The sequence below is a fragment of the Ixodes scapularis genome, unplaced genomic scaffold, assembly GCF_016920785.2.
Source record: "Ixodes scapularis isolate PalLabHiFi unplaced genomic scaffold, ASM1692078v2 PGA_scaffold3__209_contigs__length_174095766, whole genome shotgun sequence".
In the NCBI taxonomy this organism is placed as follows: Eukaryota; Metazoa; Arthropoda; class Arachnida; order Ixodida; family Ixodidae; genus Ixodes; species Ixodes scapularis.
The window spans coordinates 10,083,335-10,099,815 of NW_024609868.1; the positions used below are offsets into that span (position 1 = coordinate 10,083,335).

The window sequence follows — 16,481 nt, forward strand, 5'->3', positions numbered from 1 at the left end:
TTTCGCGGTCTAGAGGCATGTTCAACAGGTCTGATGAATCTTACAAAAAAAAAAAAAAAAAAGTTGATGTGAAATTATGGGCCGCCCTTTTTGGAGGCGCAATGGGGGACAGCGGGTGCATCACTGAAAGCGCGTTAACAACCCCCCCCCCCCCCCCCCCCCCTCCCTCTGCAGATAGCTCATAAAAAATATTAATTCACCTGGTCCACCCCACCAACGACCCAAGCCCCGTTGTCCTCCATTGCACCTCCAAAAAGTGAATTCCGTAAATTACCACCTACACGTCCATTCTTGGAAATTAAACGATAATGAAATTAAAACCACCTACAGCTGAACAGAAAAATTACACAATCTAGTTATTCTTATCATTTGCCACTCCCCTCCTTGGGAGAGTGGCAAAAGCTTTTGGAAACACTTAAACCACAGCCATAATTAAAAATTCGCCTCGAAACAACACCCAAGGTATAAACTTACCTTGGACAAGGCATCACATGAAGCTGAAACACCTCCCTTGGTAGCCCACTAACGCTTTTCATTATTGACAAAGACTTCATTAAACAAAGGAGCAGAACAGTCAAACAAATAAATCTATCCCAGCACAAGTACTCCTCACCCCATTCATACAACAGTACAAAGGCCATTAAAATATTTCATTTATTTACAAAACATTTGTGGTACTAGATATAAATATATTTGATTCATATGATAAAAATGCTAAGTGCCATCAGTGAAATGAGTCTAGGCATCAGAAAAACTAGAAAACATAAGGCGCATTAAATGCAGCTCCAAACGGCAACCGGTGACGCTTCTTGTGAGGCAAAATAGGCCGCAGTGCTCACGGGGGATCTCTGGGCGCACCGCAAAGCCAAGCAGAACTCCGGCGGCAAACTTCACATGCGGGCAGATCGCAGAAGCCCAGGCTCAAGCCCGGAGGGTATGGTACCTCGACTCGAGCGCGGCCGCACAAATCCGAGCAGGCTCTTTGGCCGAAATTTCTAAGTAATGTTGCACGACATGCTGTAGCATTTAGTTTCAAAAAAGCAAGGTTCAACCAAGTCCTTCGGAAGTATCCTTCCGATATTTTTTAAGTTTGTAAAATGATGTATAAAACATCTCGCACGCCATCAGCATCTGCCCAACGTCTGTCTCGTTTAACACAAAGAGGAACGACTGCCGCTTCGTCTAACCTCAAACGAATTAAGCGCCGTTCACACTCTTGCGACCGAGACAGACCAGACCAGCTTTTAAGCCTTTTGCGACTTCTTAGGACCGGATGCCCTGCAGCGGAGCTGGTCCTAAGAGATCGCAAGAGGCTTAAAAACCGGTCTGGTCTCTCTCGGTCGTACTCGGTTGCAAGAGTGTGAAGAGGCCTTTAAGGTCTGCTCGAGGAACAGAAGTATGACCGCACCTGCGCTTGACGTGCCAAGCCAAAAAGAGCCGGAAATGAACACGACGCTTGGCACGTCAAAACCCCGTAAAGAGTGGGAAGCGCGTGCGGCTGATTAAGGTCGGCCGAAACGAATGCGATGGTCGATGACAAAAAGCGACACACCAAGGCCGGACTGCCGAGGTACCCTCCCCTCCAGACGCTGCTGCGGGAAGTTAGAAAAGCATGTCGGCGTCGGATTTGCAGTCTTGACGCTTCACCAGCACGGGGAGAGAGAGAGAGAGAGAGTCTCTTTGGTAGAGGTGTTGTTGTGGCCAGCCGCGGGACGAGGTCAGCACGAGCTACTCCGGTATGCGGGTGGCGAGCCTCCGTTGTGGACCGCCACCCTTCGCGGTTCCTCGGCGACGACCTGGTCTTGGTAGTGCTGGCGCAGCTGTGCCAGGGCACCCAGCAGGCGCTGGTTGGCGGCGTCCAACGTCTGGATCTTGCGTTCCTGGGCGTCGATCAGCTGCTGCTTGGCGCGGATCATGCCCTGCATTTCTCGCTGTTCCCTCCGTAGCTCGTCCTCTACCGTGATCAGCCTGTGAAGAGAAAAATAAGGAGCATTGCATATAGAAAATAAGAAAACATCACATCCACAAGCATATTCTCACTGTTTAACAAAAAACAAAAGACCCTAAACAGGAGTGCTTGAAAGATGTCGAAGCAGCAGTACTATCAACAAAATAATAACGAGAGAATTTTCGCTGTCTAGGGGTATGTCAGCATGGCCCAGAGAAAGTTCTTCAGAAGTATGTCGAAAGTACACAGTAGATTTCCTCGACACAGTGTCTATGTCAAACATATCTGGTAAATTTCCTTAGAGGTACCCTTTTCCCTGAGCAACATGAGCTGCAACTCAACACACAATCTTACCTTTTACTATGGCTGCAGTTCCCTCCATTCCATTATTGGGTTAAAAGTTTGAAACCTAAACTTTGCATTGCAGCCCTGGTCTGGCCCACAGCTTCCTCAAAAATTGGCAATATGCCAGAGGACCATGCTTACATTATTTACTGTATAAATGCGTGCAAAAGCCACTTTTTTCTTAAAATTTCGGGACTAATTTTTTAGGTGCGGCCCATACACGGATGAAAACAAAATAGTTATAGATGTGCATAAATAAACACATGTACTTGCAGTCGCAAGCAGTGGTCTTGAGCGCCTTTATTTCGGTTTCGATCGTTCTAACCTGCGGTATCCTCGGTGCTCGAGTCTGACCAGCGTCGACAGTGGCCAGGGTTGCTCTTTTGAGCCGTCCCGTAAGAGCTTTTTCGGAGTTTGAGTTAGCCATTTATTTCATAGAATTTGACCTCAACGCCCATTTCAATGTTGATGTCGAGCGATTGCAGCGTAGAAGTGAGCCTGCCTTGGACTGCACGCTTTGTCCAGCACTGTACGCAGAACTTGTCGACACCATATTCACCACCCGTTGCACGTCTGCCGCACTTCAAGGCATAAGTGACAGTTCAAAAGTACTTGCCCACTGCTCTCAGTTTGCGGGGATCGCATAATCCTCCTTATGGCAAATTCAAATGGTCATTTCCTGGCAAAATAGTTTGCCCCATCTTCGGCAAAGACACTCGCGTGGTCACAGGCTGACGAGTGCAAGCCGTTCGGGCGACGCTATTCAGGTGCGAGCGGGCAATTTGTTCGCACACTTTTTGCCTGAGCTCCAAGAGGTCGGGCAGCTCGTCTGCCAGACTGTGTTTGGTATCGTCATATCCGAATCGACAAAGGGAACCAATGGCGGGTGTGAGCCAGAAATAAAGTCAAAGTATTTGCTATGCCCGCGGACGATACAAAAACCATAGAAGGATACATTTCCAAAGCTTTTATCCCGTAATCATTCTTATCTGAACATAAAAACATGGCAAAAAGCGCAAGCAGAGGCATGTACATGGTGGAGTAAAGATGGCAGGGTGGAGACGTGGAGCGCGTGCGGAAGCAGTCGGCCTTCCTTGGAAAAAGCAGGAGTGCGGCTAATACAGAAATAATTTTTTAAAAACCTTTTTAAGACATTTTGGTCTAAATATGGGCAGAGCAACCTTTAGACGAGTGCGGCCGATACAGGCAATTATACGATATACGTCGGATGTGCTTGGTCGACATTCGTCGAGATACCAACCTAATCAATCCATAGAGATCGGTACAGCCAGTGAGTGTAAAATAGTGACTACCGTAATATCCCGAAAGATAGTCCACCCAAAATCAAAGGCAAATTGGGTAAAAATAAGGAGTGGGCTAACTTTCAGTGTGCAATAAAAAAAAGTGGAAAAACTGTTTTTTTTTTTATATTTTGGGACCGGCAAAGCCTTGGGGTCGCAGGGAGGGGCAATGAACCAAAGACAACTGTCCTTCCCAATCAGCAATGTTCGCTTATATCCCTCCGTGACTAAGTAACGACATTTAGTCATTACGTAACGACAAGGCCCTGCAACTACAAAAAGTGGGCTATCTTTTGGTGTTTTTGAACATCTAGTAAATTATATTCATAGGGGGCGGGTTATCTTTCAGGGGACATTACGGTAGTCTTCTTTAATAGTAAGTATCAAACTTTTTCAAATACCTTCGTGCATTGATTCTACTGTTATTTTCATGATTTGGTACACTCGCAAAACTCTGCTGGACTGCTAATCAGGTCAAAACTCTCCTGGTCCGGTCAGGTAACACTGAGTCAACGATTTCATGGAAGTTATTGACACAGTGTGAAAACATAGGTATTAATAGGAAAATTGAAAGTGTGACTTTTAATTTTCAGAGCTAAAGGACGAGCTGGCATAGAACCATCATCAAGGTCAGGTTGCATAAAACTCGCGAAGTATGAATAAAAATACATATCGTCGACGTAACCCTAAATAAACTGACCGGTTACACTGACGTACCTCTATGAAAATTTACGGGGCAAGTTCAGCATAGTCGTCAAAAAACTGAATGGTACATTTGACATACCATGCCTCTAGACCAGGGGTGCACAACATGTGGCCCGCAGACATGACACTGCAAGATGTGCTCAAGACGACAACTAGTGCGATGACGCCAGATATAGAAAACCCGCGCAGTTCCCAATAAATATTTTTTGGGGCCGTGTCATAGTATAGACCAGTGGCCTCAAACTTATTCAAATGTGGGGGCCAAATAGCCCACACCGGAAAGTTCACGAGCCAACGTAAGACGGGGGAGGGGGGGCCTAAAATTTTAGAGATAAGAGACCTCGCTCTTTATGCTTTTGGGGGCGAAGCTTTTTAGGGGCTAGCCATGTCCGTATGTCCGTCCGATGTCCGGCGTCCGGTGCTCGTGTAGGGCAAAAAAAAAAAATGACCGCATCTCCACATGGTGAATGATGTTGATTGGGGCGAAGCTCTGGTGGTGCTTGTCTGCGTAGACGGTGAGCCGCAGCATGCGAGCCTTTCGTTCGTTTTCATCCATGTCAGAAAGAGAATGTGTGGTATGGAACGTGGTTATATATGCATTTGAGCATTTGACCGCAGCGTGACATGGATGAAAACGAACGAAAGGCTCGGCATGCTGTGGCTCACCGTCTACGCAGACAAGCACCACCAGAGCTTTGCCCCAATCAACATCATTCACCACGTGGAGATGCAGTTGTTTTTTTTGTAAAATCACAGCTTTGCCAGTGAGGTCTTTCGCTTTTATGTGTTTTACGACTACTCTGGGCCCTGCCGTAATGTGATACCTAGAATTAAAATGACACTGCCCCGCCAATGCGCTGCCATTTTTAATAGAACAAGGGAAGGAGTACACTGTCGTTCCTGAGCTCTCAACATATTTCTAAAAAAAAAAAAAAAACAATCGGTTAATTTGGCAGTTCTAGCTTTCCTTACGATTTCTTTTTTACAACACTCTGAGCAAATACTTGTCTTTTAATTGTGAAATTTTTTGAAGGCGAGGATCCCGAGCTCGCAGCTCGAGAGCAACAGCCCGAGCTGCAGCTCTTGCTGTTGCTCCGGCTGATCAAAAGTTTGCGCAGCCGAGATGCACCTTTCAACGAATAGCTCACGCTTGCGGCCTGGTAGTGGAACAGTTGTACATTACAAAAAAGCTGGGAAGCAAAAGATAAAGCGAAACATAGGCTAAATAAACATAGATAAGTATAAACTATGTGAATGCGTTAAAAGAGCATAGCTACTTTTCGAGCGAAAATGAATCGGCGAGAAGAGATCACGAAGCCGCATGCTTTTTCTAGCACTCGAGACATGGGAACCGCGACTCGTAGCCGGTTGCCTGCGGGCCGCCTTCCAGCGAATCATGCGTCACACGCGGCCCGCGGGTCGCGCCTTTGAGACTTCTGGTCTAGACACTGTGCACGACTATTGCCATTGGCCAACCATTTTGCACTCATGGTGCCGCAGTTGTGGGACTTTTGGACGAACCCCGAACGCCACGAGATTATAGCAAGATGAATGAGTGAGTGGCCAGCAGCACCTTGCCGAGTACTCTTTGGACCGTCCGAGGACGTGGGACTGAGAGAGCGCACCTGGTGATAATGCTCTTCATCTGGAGGTCCTTCTCCTGCCGACGCTGCTGCTGGTCCCCCTCCCCGGCGGCCCCGGAGGCCCACCCGTCCGCCCCCAGCTGCTGCTGGAGCTGGGTCTCGGCCAGGCTCAGCTTGCGCTGGAGCTGGCCCATCAGCTTCTTCAGCTGAGCCACCTCGTGCTCGTACTGCAACGCGGAAGTGAGAAAAGGCCAGAGGGCTCGGGACCTCCAGTCACCCCACCTCAAATGCACCAGACCAGCCCTCTAACACACACCCGTCACTACTAATACTCGTATTTCTGGAAATTCCTTTGCACATCTTATTCGATCACTGGTTACTAAAGCCAATACAGTGCAATCCACTTATAACGATAATGAGAGAACTCCAAAATTCAATTGTTGTAAATGATTATTGTTATATGTGGACTACCATAAGATACAGGAAAAGCGCCCACTCAAAATTTTGAGATAATCATGAAAAAATGGGGGATGGATGCTTGTCCGCTCATCAATTCTACATATAAATGCACTGTGCATATTTTCTCAGATCTTACAAATTTGGGTATGGGCGCTTAATGTGGTATGGGCGGATGCACGGTATTCTCCGGTAGAAACTGATTGTTTCTCCCCTAGAAACTGATCGCTATATGCAGTACATAGTTATATGTAGTATAATTATAAGTGGATTGCATTATAGTCTAGTTTTTGGTGCTCTATTCCCTTTGCAGTTTTGCACCAAGAAAACCCAAACATCAGCACTGTTTTTACAAAATACTTCATAAACTTTTTTTTTTTTTTTATATAATAAAAACAGGCACATTTAGTTATCTGCACTTTGATAATTGGTGAAAACGGGTGAATATCTCGACACAATCGATTTGTACTTCAAGCCACAGCAAGTTTAGGCAGAGCTCAACTACCGTGAAATACTGAGAAAGCGCCCACTTTAAATATAGGGATAATCGCAAAATTGGGGAATGGACACATGTTAGCTCATCAATTTTACCTACCTATGTACTGCACATATTTTTTCAGACGTCGCAATATTTGGGGGCGGGCTCTTAGTATGGAATGAGCGCATGCTCGGTCCATTGTGGTATCCTGTTTCATCTTGGGCAGGACCGCAGAGGACGCTACGAGCCATCCAAGCCAATCCAATAGCGTGTAAAAAAGGGCACAGTGACACGCGGGGCAGGCACACAGTCACTCTATACATTCACGGCGCACGAGGTAAGTGGTTCGTGGGCTCACATGCCGACTTGACATTCACCCGTTCTGTAAACTCCCAGAAATAAGTTGGTCTTAAATAAGACTTATCTCATATCAAGCCAGCCAACCCAAAACTTCACATCATGCAGTGCAGCCTCAAACCCAAATGATTTTCTTCGAAACTATGGCAGCCGTTTTTAGTGTCGACTGGAAACTTTGTTGCTCCGCTCTTCCTCCCAAGGTTTCGATTCAATGAGGCAAACCAGTTTTAAAGTGCCATCTGTAGGTGAACGTAGACCGAGGTTTTTATGAACGAGCCCGCACGATTAAAGGCAGTGATGTGATTGGCCTAAGCCGTTTTGGAGCACCTTTCGGAGCAGCCCAAACAGTGTTTTGGACCAGCAAGAGTGGCTTTTGGAGCGGATATTCTCAGAAAAATAAAAATATTTGTTTCAGCTGCTGGACAAACAAAGGACACTTAGCACGCCCCACTAAACAAATTATAGTCAAGATAGACCACCTGGGAGTCTTTCAAAATGTAGCTAAAATGGCAATGACAGGACACATTTTGGAATGCTTCAGTTAAATGATACATATATATGTAACGCCTACAGGTAAAAAAGAAACAAACTGCACATATTAAAATTTATTTGAAAATGACCAGCTTAATAGTAGATAGCACAGCATTAGGTTGACTAGTATATAATAAATGCAAGCAGTCTCTGACTGATGAAACGCGTAACTACTGCACTGCAATGCGAAACTTCTTGTGCGAGCGGAGATGGCTGTTCGATCGAAACCATGCCACTCCGCTCCGTCACCAACTGGTTACTAAAACTGTATGCAAAATGTAACTGTCTAACATTAAAAAAAAAAAAAAAAAAAAAACAGTTTAGCGGCACGTCCTTCCCAGGCCGGCAGGCGAGGTACAAGCTAAACACACACACACACACACAAAAAAAACCTTAAGCGTATCGATGCAAGACATCGCGAGCCAGGGTCAGAAAGTTCTTGGAGCACTTTCTGCAACGACTGAACTCCAGACAAACAAGTGCGCTGCACGGATTCAGCGTGCAGACATTGCCTTCTTTGCTTTAGCTCACTTCTCTTCACCAACTTACTTTCGCGGCAGATTTTTCACACACCGGGGTCCCTCTTAAAAGAAAGCCTACGCCTACCGAGAGAAACCTAGGTAATCAATACTTCGACACAGCAGTCATTGAGCTAGAGTGATTTTTGTAGTAGCGTATTAAACAAGAACAGGCATGTTGATGAACATGCGGCGGTCCTTACGCTTTAGTTTAGAAAGCACCATATCTGCAGCGACGTGGGGACGGCAACACCCGACGTCGCGCGACCACGGTGACTGGCAGGCAGGGACCAAAGATAGTTTTCCCACGGCCGTTGCTTTCAGGAGCGAGTGTTTCAGCTCACGAAGTAACTCCCACCACACAAAAACGAGGTTTCGTTTCGCAGCATGACGGCATGGCTGCTGCCCAGCACACTGGGGTCGGAGCGTCTGCACCAACGAGCTAATGTATTACCTTAGAGCGGTAAACCGGAACTGACGGCCTCAGCGGAAATGGTACCCACCCGGTCGCCACCATCTTGCCTGTTTGCCATATTAGTGATCACGTGATGTTAAAATGGCTGCGCCCAGGGGTGGGCCAGATAAGATAAGACAGATCATGGTCAGCAGATGGGCTATCTTGGGTTTTGCTCCAATCTTTATCTGCGTCCAGCAGAATTCGCTCTATCTAACTCTCGTACCCGCTGCGTTCGAAAACCTACATGCGTCCAACAGCATTGCTGTATCTGTCTTGTAAAAAAAAACTTGATTTGCTGGAATAATTCTGATCCATTTGAGTAAGATTGGAACACAACCCCAGAGGGCCCATCTACTGACTGTGATCTGGCCAATCTGATCTGGCCCACCTCTGGGCACACCCATCTTAACGTAACGTGATCACTAATGTGGCAAAGAGGCAAGATGGCAGCAACTGGGGGGACGCCATTTTTGGCCGCTGGTTTACCGCAATATGTTTACTCAAGTTCATTGTTCTGCACATAACCGCATATATTGTGGAAAAAATTAAAAAAAGACGCGAGACAACGAGAGCACGAAACGAGGGACAGCGGGAAAAATTACGCAAGACCGGATGAACGATTGATGCAGGGTACTTTGTGTCGGGCGGCCGCTTGCGCCACCTAGCTCAAGCGTGCTGAATTACGGTACTCAGTTTAGTTTCGGCTTTGAGAGGCAACCAAAATTGGTCCTTTGGCGCAGGCTTGGCACAGATTACCCATATTTTTGCAAAATGTAGCAGGGTTAGCCCCTTGGCGCAGTTTTGCGCAATTGGCACAGCAATCACATCACTGTAAAGGGCAACTCCAGTCGAAAACGAAACCAAAATAATTGACCGATATCACTTTAGTGGCGCGAAATATGATCGCAACCGAAATATGACGTCAAAGTGAAGCCGCCTACTCCACTAAAACCGATTTTAAAAATGCCACCAGCCGCTCTTTAGCGGGTGGCAAGAGGGCTAGCTTTCAGTCAAGGAACACTGGGGCAGCACACTCCCGACGTCACGTCGCGGTGGAGCTGCAGTTGTTTGGTTGTACCGCAGCACCATGTACAGGGTGCGGCCGTAAAAACTTTCACATTCGGCACGCCTAGCAAAAAACGAATTTCAAACATACATACCTGAAATTGGGCACACGAACGTCGTTTATTCCCAAGTTTTTTGCCTATTTTTTTCAGACGTCAACTCTGGAGTAGCGAATTATTAGAAAGATAACAAAAATGGCAGGCGTGCATTTCCTATGGCCTATACCCGCCCGTTCGCCGTCTGCTGTCTAATTCGCGACGCCGCTCCCAGATGGCACACTGAACGCAAAAACGCGGGAAACGCCGCACGAAAGGCTGGTGTCGGGCGAGGTAATCACGATAAAAAGTGATTTTACCGAAATATGTGAACGATTATGCCCTTTTACTTGAAATTTAAAAACTGGCGGACGCCCTCGTTTAATAAAAGTATGTTCTAAAGCAGACGAGCGTGTGTCTTCCTTTGTCGTCTGCTTATCTGTTGACGGGTCCGTTCCCGGTGAAAGCTCAACTTTGGAATCAAGAGTGCCGCTGCTGAGGCATCTTGATTGTTCCTATTTATTGTTTTTGTTGCACTATCTTCTGCAGTTATTGTCAAAATATTTTCCGCGCCGCCCTGCGATGCCGCAATACTCGGCAAGTTAGTGTGCCCAGGCAGTCAAGTGGTACGTGGAGCGGAAGTCGGTGGCCACAGCACAACGAAAATTTCGCACTGCATTTCATAAACGCCCGCCTTCACGCCCGACTGTTTTGAGTTGGGCGGATCATTTTGTGAGTGGAGAAGACTTTAAAAAGAAGAATCCAGTCAGTGAACATGAGAGCCTGCTGAAAAATGAGGAGCTCATTGAAGCGGTGCTTGCTGTCTTCGAGAGCGACTCGCAATTGTCAACAAGACGAGCAGCTGTAAATAAATGATCTCGTCGCATCATGCTGTCTTCTTGCTTGCATGACGATCTGTCAGAGCTTAACTTGAAACAGGTAATTTCAACAATCGTTCATATATTTCGTTCAAATCACTTTTTATCGCGATTATATCGCCCGACACCAGCCTTTCGTGCGGCGTTTTCCGCGTTTTTGCGTTCAGTGCGCCACCTGGGAGCGGCGTCGCGAACCAGATAGCAGACGGCGAGCGGGCGGGTATAGGCCATAGGAAATGCACGTCTGCCGTTTTTGTTATGTTTCTAATAATTCGCTACTCCAGAGTTGACGTCTGAAAAAAATAGGCAAAAAACTTTGGAATAAACGACGTTCGTGTGCCCAATTTCAGGTATGTATGTTTGAAATTCGATTTTTGCTAGGCGTGATAAATGTGAAAGTTTTTACGGCCGCACCCTGTAGACGTAATGTCGCAGCCGTACGGCTGATGATCAGTGTTGCCATCCCTCTCTAGCAGATAGTTTTGGTTTTCCCGTAGACGCCCGAAACCAAACTTTGAGCCGTGATACTTATAGAACTACACAAAATTAAAAAAAAAAAAAAATCATACTGTGTAATTTGGGGACACTGCTTTAGCTGAAAACAGTCGTAATCCCAAATTAAAGAAAATATTGACCAGAGTTACCCTTTAAGGCTGGTTCACACACTTGCGACCGCTTGGCGTCGGCGTATTCTCTCATCGCAAGAGATCACAAGATGTTACGGCGCGCTCGATCGTAAGAGGTCGCGAGTGTGCGAACGAGCCTCTATCTTCTCCCACGGCGGGCGCGCGGAGTGCGAATCGCTTCAATTTACGGAAGTAGCCCAGCAGGCTCGTAACATTTGGACCAATTGGATAAGCCGATTGGCCTGATCCGAGATTACGTATGTGCTCGGAATATCAGATGGGGGCAAACGACGCTCACCTCCCTGAGACTTCTACGGGGCGGCCGGTCGTCCGTGACTGGTTCCTGGCCGCCGGCGCACGCCAGCTCTGCCCTGCAGATGGAGTGGGGCTTTAGTCACGCACGCGGAGAAGCCTCCTCGACTTTATTTGCTTCCCCTCCTCAGACTTGGCAAGAGGTTATGGTAGGAGTGTAATGCACTCATACTCTAACCAGCCGAGCACTTCCAACAAATGACAGGAAGGGATATGTAAGCTAGGAACAAAGTTTCAAAGACAAACAGTTGTAATTTCTATAAGAAAAAAAAAAATATCTGGAACAAAACAAAACAAGGACTATATCTGTATTTGAGACAATGAGGAAATTCGGAAAAATAAATCTTGTTGATGCCGCCCGGATGTCAGATTTCTACTTCTGGAAAATTTACTATGGTAAACCTCGTTGATAGCTTTTTCAGGGCGACAGAAAGAAAATTTAGTACAGTACAACTTTGAATCTTATATTAAAAGATAATGAATGATCGAAAAACAAAATGCAATTGGTAATGATTTTGGGGTCTATAGAAAAGAGGAATAAACTCCCACAAGGCAATTTATTTTACGTGGACTTCCACAACTGTGGACAACAACCTAATTTTTTCGGAATACCGATCCAACTAATACTCAAAATGAACAGTCAATCTATAATGGCAACTGAAGGTTGTCGACTTATAAGAGCGAGCAAAATTTGAGCCCATCGGGTTAAGGGGGGACACTACCCGGAGAAAAAAAGATTCTTCAAAAAACATTGATTTTGAAAAATTACATATTTAAATCCATCTACATCCAGAAAGTATTCCCAGAAATTTTCACTAGTTTACACTGCATAGTTAATTTTTTTATAAATTATTTTCTGTCCACCAAAATTAAAGGAAAGGTAGGGTTTAGAGCACTTCGAACACATTTTTCTCCGTTCCACTTTTTTGTATAAATTCCATTTTAGTCAATCTATCGTTTGAGAATGGAAATACAGGCAAGGCTCGTTCTTCACTTTTCCTGACTGAAATTTAATAAGGAATGTGCCTATGGAGTTTGTTTGTCACTTTACGGATGTCTTTTATAAAATATGTTGACATTTTGTCGGAGACACAGAAGACCAAAAAGTTGACCAATTTCGCTGAAGGGAAAATTGATAGAAATCAATTACTTTTTACAAACACCTTTCCATAGGCGCATCTCCTAAGAATTCTGCTACATATCTAGCGTATAAAAATCTTGAATATTGTGATAGTTTTCTGACGATAGATTAACTAAACAGTGTAGGGGTGTTGCTGATAGAAGCTGCCCTAATTTCCTTCCCACTTAACCGATAGATCTAAAATTTTGTTATGCACCCTCTAGCATGACCACCAGGCTACCCTGCAAATTTCAATAATTTTGAGACAAGGGTTCAAAAGTTTACCCTCCCAGGGGGTGTGTCCCCTTAACTTAGATGCTTGCCTGCATCAGCCACTGCTCCTAGCACACCGGTGCAAAACGGGGAAGCTTACCACACATGGTGCATGATTATTCTACCGTATTTAAAAATTGTTATTAGTCAAAAGATGAGATAAAATTCAGAAAAGCCGCATGCGGTATACAAGTTGTTTAGGCCCGCCTAAAAAATTAACAAAATAAAAGAGGCAAGAATCTTTTGAATGCTGCTTGATAGATGAGCACAACTCTAGTGCTAACTAAAGTGAAATAAAAGACAACACCATGACCAACTCTATGCATAGGACCACACCTCTCATGCCCATTCCAGCATGCAGGCTTTAGGCGAACTCAAATATAGAGAAAGTCCCAATCAACAGGCAACAAACATTATTAAAAGAAAAAAGAAAGCTCACTTTGAAAATGAAATTAACTATATGTTGCTACTGTCTTCTGGAAGTGCGAGTACTTTCTTTATTGAGCCTAATCATTTATGTAAGAAGACTAACTAGTTATCTTTCTAAATATTGTTAAAGGGCTAATATGTCTGTTAAAAAGTTGTAGCTGCTGCGAGAAGCACCCGATTGAGGTGTCTGCAAAATTATACACTTGAAGATTTTTTTTTTGTTTTAGCAAGCTTGTGAAATAAAAACAAATACTATGTGACAACATACGCGCATTGAGAGTGCAGGGCTCTCAGACGGGCTTTGAGGGAATAAAGAATGCCTTATCTCTGGAGCAGTCCAGGACAGGTCTTTGTGGTGGTATTGGCCTCAAGATAGGCGTCGGCTGCCGACGCACTGTGGAAAGAGTGTGCGAGACAGCGCGCCAGAGATAACGCAGACTTCGTTCCTTCAGAGCCCGTTTGAGAGCGCTGCAATCGCGGAGTGCGGGCACACTGTCACAAGGTATTTTTGCATATTTCGCAGAGTTTCTTTCTAGGCCGGATAAAAGGTGCGCATAAAGCATACCATATTGTAAACACCTCAATCAGGTGTTTCTCAAGGCGCTCTACAACTGTCCAATGGACTCTTTGGCCCTTAAATCAATATTTAGAAAGTTAGCTATTTAGGTTTAATTGATTGATTAGGCCCAATTAGAACAAAAATGGGACCTTTTTCTGCGGTGCTTCGCTGCAGATAACGTCGAATAGCAATAGCACTGCTCGTCTTCTATCAAAGCTATGTTCCGCCGATTTCTTTCCGTCTCTTTACCTCTTTACCCGCTAAAGATGCAGCATGGTCATGGCAACAAAATATGCCACGCCCCTTTCCAGTGAGCGCATCGTCCCGCGACCCCAACAAGCATACGCTAAAGAGACGAGAAAAACACACATGCCTCACTCTACCACACTTGGGCTAGCACTTCAATGTGACAAACAAAATTTTTCAGGGAAGGTAGCTTAAAAAAAATTCTAGCACTTTTGCAAGGTGCTTGCTAACACAATTTTTTTTTTCTTTTCTTTTAGTGTTTTTTTTTTAGCTTCATGTATTGTATTTACTTGGATGATGAACGCACTCGCATACTGAATGCACCTCCCCAAAACAAGTATCAATATTTTTTTTTTTTTCTTGTGTAATGAACGCATTTTTATTTTTCAACTTCGCGAGCCTTGAACTGCGTCCGTCATAGCTAGCTGGCTAGCCACCAAGCCCGCCAATTTTCTTTTGCCGTCAAGTGGCCACGCCCAGTCAAGCCAAGCCAAGCCGCTCTCGCAATGGCTGGTACAGCATGCTTGCGAAAGTGACCAACCGTGAAACCAAGCGGCGCACACGCCTAGCGAAGCTGGGGTCGAGGAAGTGCCCAGCCCCAGACATGCTTTGTTCATCGGATGCACTGATGTCAACAAACACGCCGTCTTCTGTGATCCGCTTTCAAACACTGATATTGTGAAAGTGGCTAGGCCTAAAAACGATCGCGCCGCTCTCCGTGCTGAGTGAGCTTCGTAGGGCGCTTTTTGCTTGAGTAAAAGCGCCCTAAAAACGTTCGCAATTTATAGAGCATGGTTACTGTGGTGCACCCACGACCAGCCATGGGTGCGCCTCCATCAGGGGAGACGTGCCACAGTGCCGTGCCATGTCATATTTGAACTTAAAATGAAATTTGCGCAAAGTGTGTAAATGCGAAAATTTCACCTTGCGTAATGAACGCACCCTTCAACAATGTGCCACTTTTTCAGAAAAAAAGTGTGTTCATTATGCAAGTAAATACGGTGATTGGCACATAAGTTAGCAACACACAACAGTGGATGCACTACGGCTGAACAGGGTCCATTCATTCATAGACGGGTGATGCTTACAAACAAATGTCAAAAACTTGGGAGCACTCAATGCAGTGAGACACCTAAATCTGGCTCCTCCTCAGACTGTCCTTCCTCAAAGATGCAACGGAGTTGCAAGTACAAAAAAAACAGAATGGACAACTAACTTTCTGTACGTCGGACCACTATTCAGAATTTTCGGCGACTCTAGGAAGCGCTGTCCTTCGACAGACGCGGCCCCCTCGTCTTCCCCGTCTGTAAGCAGAAATCCAAGCAGGCAGCAGTTCTTACCAGTCTGATATTTATAAAAAAAAAATTCAGGTAGCAATACTGGTCACAATAATGTCACGAGTAAAAGAAAGAAAAGACTTTGTCTCAGAAGCGAAGGATCATAGGGGCTGCTGCATAGCGGTGTGGCATTCTGCAGGCCCTTAAGTAAAAGCTTGGTGTGATGACAATCTTCAATGACCTTGGTATGTTTCACCACAGTGAACATTTTGGACCAGAAGAGAAGCGAACGAGATTGTTCCGTCGAAACACCCGTTTCGGCTCCTGGAATTAGTTTGCTGGAAATCCACAAAATGGCAGCCATCTTGCTACAGTAACTCGCAGGATGAAAACGGTTGCCTGAAAAGTTGCCCAGCGCAAGCTTTTGTTTTTTTCGCAACGCTTCGGTGCCGAAGGAAGGGGCGCGCCATTCTCATTCTGAAAGCATGAATTGTACACACGCAGAACCGAAGGATTTGAAGGCCCTTCGAGGTTTTTTTTATTGGAAGGTCTCTGGGCAACGCAGCTTCCGGGCATGCAGGCTTGGCTCGCGCGAAACGAGTCCCCACGGCCGACATTACAATGCTACAGACCCAAGGCTGGCGGCCTCCCAGCCCCGTGGCGATGGGCTCGAGTCCCGGCTGCTGCTGCAACCGTCGCTGTCGGCGGCGCTGCTGTGTCCGCTGCTGCCGCTCTCGCCTGCACCCAAGCGCCAAGATATGATTGAGCTCCCAATTTCCACGTGGACGGCAGTGCGGTGCAACCGTAGAGCAACTTCCAAATCTAGCATGGGAAATCTGCAAACTGACACTTCTAATAATGGTCGCATGTGACGCAAGTTACACCACGATCCGGAGATTAGACCAGGTGCCTCCAAACATTTTGGCTGAGGTACCGGATTAGGGACTTGTCGCGATCTTGAGGGCCAGAAAATAAACTAGAC

General features: G+C 45.8%; 1 protein-coding gene across 2 annotated transcripts in view; it reads right to left on the bottom strand.

Annotated features, from left to right (window-relative positions):
• Nucleotides 1–635: 635 nt before the first annotated feature.
• Nucleotides 636–16,481, bottom strand: part of LOC8025388 (ras GTPase-activating protein raskol) — a 69,605-nt gene continuing 53,759 nt past the window's right edge. For both annotated transcript variants that reach the window (XM_029992689.4, XM_029992690.4), the window contains 4 exons: nt 16,132–16,237; nt 11,582–11,654; nt 5,925–6,109; nt 636–1,968 (listed from right to left, as the gene is read on the bottom strand). In XM_029992689.4, the coding sequence (XP_029848549.3) occupies nt 1,719–1,968; nt 5,925–6,109; nt 11,582–11,654; nt 16,132–16,237 (614 nt within the window). In that variant the 3' untranslated portion in view covers nt 636–1,718. The remainder of the gene's footprint in view (nt 1,969–5,924; nt 6,110–11,581; nt 11,655–16,131; nt 16,238–16,481) is intronic.